Source organism: Malania oleifera, chromosome 2 (assembly GCF_029873635.1).
Source record: "Malania oleifera isolate guangnan ecotype guangnan chromosome 2, ASM2987363v1, whole genome shotgun sequence".
In the NCBI taxonomy this organism is placed as follows: Eukaryota; Viridiplantae; Streptophyta; class Magnoliopsida; order Santalales; family Ximeniaceae; genus Malania; species Malania oleifera.
Genome location: NC_080418.1, coordinates 22,734,190 through 22,737,675, shown reverse-complemented (window position 1 = coordinate 22,737,675; position 3,486 = coordinate 22,734,190). Strand labels below are relative to the sequence as shown.

Below are 3,486 nucleotides of genomic sequence, written 5' to 3'. Positions count from 1 at the left end.
CCGGGGGTGTGGCAGTCAGATAAGATGATAGGAAGCCAATACTATATGCCAAGAGCGGAACACGGCCGCAGCCACGCAACCCCCCACCTTTCAAAAATCAAAACGAACATTTTCAACGGATGACGTCACATTTCCCTTGCATGACCTCACCTTCCCCGCCTTCCCTTTTCCTATTAATACCCCACACTTTATGCTTCACATTCCCTCCCCATCCATCCCCACACGCGCTCTCTCTCTCTCTCTCTCTCCCTCTCCCTCTCCCTCTCTCTCCCTCTCTCTCTCTCCGCCCTCTCTCCGCCGGCCGGCCGATGGAGTGCAGCGACACCACAATGACGAACACTACTACTGCCCCATCCTCTCCAGTATCTGCCCCTTCTCCCTCGTCTTCTTCTTCTCCCCCTCCGCCGCAGCCTGCGCCTGCCGCGGCGGCGAATGTCGTGGTGAGCCCGTGCGCGGCCTGCAAGATCCTGCGGCGGCGATGCGCGGAGAAGTGCGTGCTGGCCCCCTACTTCCCCCCCTCCGAGCCCTACAAGTTCACCATTGCCCACCGAGTCTTCGGCGCCAGCAACATCATCAAGTTCTTGCAGGTAATTTCTTAATTAACTTCATTGCTTAATTAATTAATTAAATTAATAAAATTACTCTACTGATTTACTCCCACGCCATGGATATTTGCAATTCTTTTTGCAAAAATTATAGAGTAAAAGAAATAGAAAAGGGGATTGCTCTTTCTCTCGGCTGTGCTGATGTTCATGATGACTCGTCGGCCCCTCGCATTCATGATTCAACCACCCACTGATGGGGTGGACAGATCGAAAAGGGCGGGGAGGGGAGGCACTGTGTCACGTGCCGTGCTGATGGGATAGGGAGGGGGCTAAAAATCTTGTAACTAACTAGATAGATTGATTCCCCCACCCTAACTGCCCCTAACTTTTTTTTATTCTTATTTTTATTTTTAAAATTTTAATTTTTTATTATTTGTTGGGGAGTGCGTGAGTCAACTTTTTGACATAACGCATTTTCTGCAGAGTGAGAATGGAAAGCAATTTCCAATCTTAATTACCGTATTTTCCACATCTTCTTCCTAGTGTTTGTGTCTGCAATTTTCTTCCATTTACAATAGACCTTTAGCTACCCCCATTTCTCCAATTATTACTTATTACAAAATCTTGATTTTGTTTGCTTTTTCCTAATTAAAAAAACTAATTTAATTTACATTAACACTTCAAACGTTTTTACAGTTTCAGATTTTCAGATTGAAACTTGAAATTAATTTCAAATCTGGGAGTAAATTGAGTAATTAATCAAGGGGATATGTAATTAAATTGGAATTGTGAGAAATGAAATTGGACGGGGATATGATGTGTTGCAGGAACTGCCAGAGGCACAGAGGGCAGATGCAGTGAGCAGCATGGTGTACGAGGCAAACGCGAGGATAAGGGACCCGGTGTACGGCTGCGCCGGCGCCATATGCCAGCTCCAGAAGCAGGTCAGCGAGCTTCAGGGGCAGCTAGCCAAGGCCCAGGCGGAGCTCGTCACCATGCACTGCCACCAGGCCAACCTCGTGGCCTTCCTCTGCATGGAGATGGCCCAGCAGCACAACCGCCCGTCTTCTCCTCACCAATCTCCCCTTCATCACCAGCCCCACGCGGCCGCCGCCGCCGCCGCCGCAGCCGCCGTGTCGTTCCAAGACCCCCACTCTGCACTGGACGAGGACCACAACAACGAGGCGGCTGCCGCCGTGGGCAGCCCCCCCTACACTTCTCTGCAGAGCAGTTCCTGCTTCTTCGACGACGCCAACCCCGGGTCCTTGTGGGAACTACCCCTCTGGACATGACTCCTTAATTTTACTTCTTTATTTTCGATCATATAAAAATATATATAATATAAACTAAATCAATTAATTAAGAAGAAATTGTAGTTCTTAATTTAGCTTTCTCTGGCTAGTTCTCCTAACTCAAGCTAACCGCACCGATGGGAAGGAGAAATTTGCAGAAGAAAATATAGATGCAGGGAATAAAACTATGTGTTATGTTGTCTTTTAATTGGGCCTAACGTGTGAAGAGGAAAAGATATGTACGGCTCTACTGTCTTCCATAAAAGGCAAAGCAAAAGCGAGTGAGAGGTTGACTGATCAATTAATTTGAAGGCTCTTTTTCCTCCAATCCAATTGCATATAATTAATATATATATATATATATATATATATATGTATGTATCAATCAATCATTCACCATCATGCATCTCTACTCCCATTTAAATCCCATACATATTCCATATTTCCTACTCCTTTTGAAACTTTAGGCTGCTGGGATTAATAATATTTTCTAATTTAAGAGATAGATACATGCTAATTTGGTGATAATGATGAGGGGCTGGTCGCTTGTGCAGGTGGAGTTCCTCACCACCTACGATTGTTCATCACCATTCCCTCTGCATATGTCTCCATCTGCGGTGCACTTGGGGTTATCTGTTACTCACAACTTAATTAATTTGCTTATATATCCACTAGCTTTAATTAATTTAATTTTTTAGGGAACTAATCCAAGTATATGTATATATATAGTTGATTACCACCTAACTAGTCAATTTGGGTCTATCAAAACATAATAACAATACTAATAATAATAATAATAATAATAATAATTTAGAAGCCAAGTCGGGCTGACTTAAGTGTTAATGACTTGTGCCTTTTGCGATCCTAAGGTCATGAGTTTGATTTCCCTTTGACAGTTTACTCTGATGAATTACCAGTAACGCGTCAATGGACAGACGATTCTCATTCCCCTCCGGGCTTGGAGCCGCACAACATATATATGTTTGGGAGAGGATTTAGATTTGGATTTTTGTCGATAAAATCTGGACAGAATAAAATGTAGAATTGTAAATAGTTGTACACAAATCCACCTAAATCTAAATGTAAAATCCAAAATACATGCTCTCAAATGCACTCTTAATTCATCTTGACTTTGGTTAGTTATTGGACTTTTCACTATATTTTCACCTATTTTGCTTATCTAAAGTTACATTAGCAATTATTGATCATCATGTTGGTGATCAATGTCCACCAATTTCTTGAGATTTTAAAAAAAAAATTAAGAAAAGACCAATTAAATCTCCTATAATGTTTGTTGTGACTCACACATGCTTCTATTATAATAATAAAAATTATTGGTTAGAACGATTCTTACAAACGATCTTACAATAAAGAACAAGCTATTTATCTCAAAAAAAAAAAACCTTGTATACTAAACAAAGTAGTAAAATAATAACCCCCAGAGTGTGGTTCGGGTGGTAGTGTGAGTTGCGAGAGTGCCTTTCACGAGATCAGGTGTTCAAACCCTCCCGGACTCGTTTCCGTCCCTGGATTCCTGAATTTACCATCTTTTTGGAGTTGTGAGGTCAACTTCAAGGGGCGCAGGATTAGTCATGTGGACCATAAAACGGACGCGTGGATACTCGGTGCGTATTCCAAAAAAAAAAAAG

General features: G+C 42.5%; 1 protein-coding gene across 1 annotated transcript; it reads left to right on the top strand.

Moving 5' to 3' along the window:
• The first annotated feature begins 206 nt into the window (after positions 1–206).
• Positions 207–2,165, top strand: LOC131149380 (LOB domain-containing protein 1-like). Its single transcript, XM_058099779.1, has 2 exons — positions 207–587; positions 1,373–2,165. The coding sequence occupies exons 1-2, from the start codon at positions 309–311 to the stop codon at positions 1,835–1,837; spliced, it is 744 nt and encodes a 247-aa protein (XP_057955762.1). The 5' UTR covers positions 207–308; the 3' UTR covers positions 1,838–2,165.
• Positions 2,166–3,486: the final 1,321 nt, after the last annotated feature.

Bases quoted from the DNA above. Each gene is read 5' to 3' on its own strand.
- LOC131149380 (XM_058099779.1), top strand. From the start codon at position 309: ATGGAGTGCAGCGACACCACAATGACGAACACTACTACTGCCCCATCC. The intron at 588-1,372 runs GTAATTTCTTAA...GATGTGTTGCAG, and splicing joins ACATCATCAAGTTCTTGCAG to GAACTGCCAGAGGCACAGAG.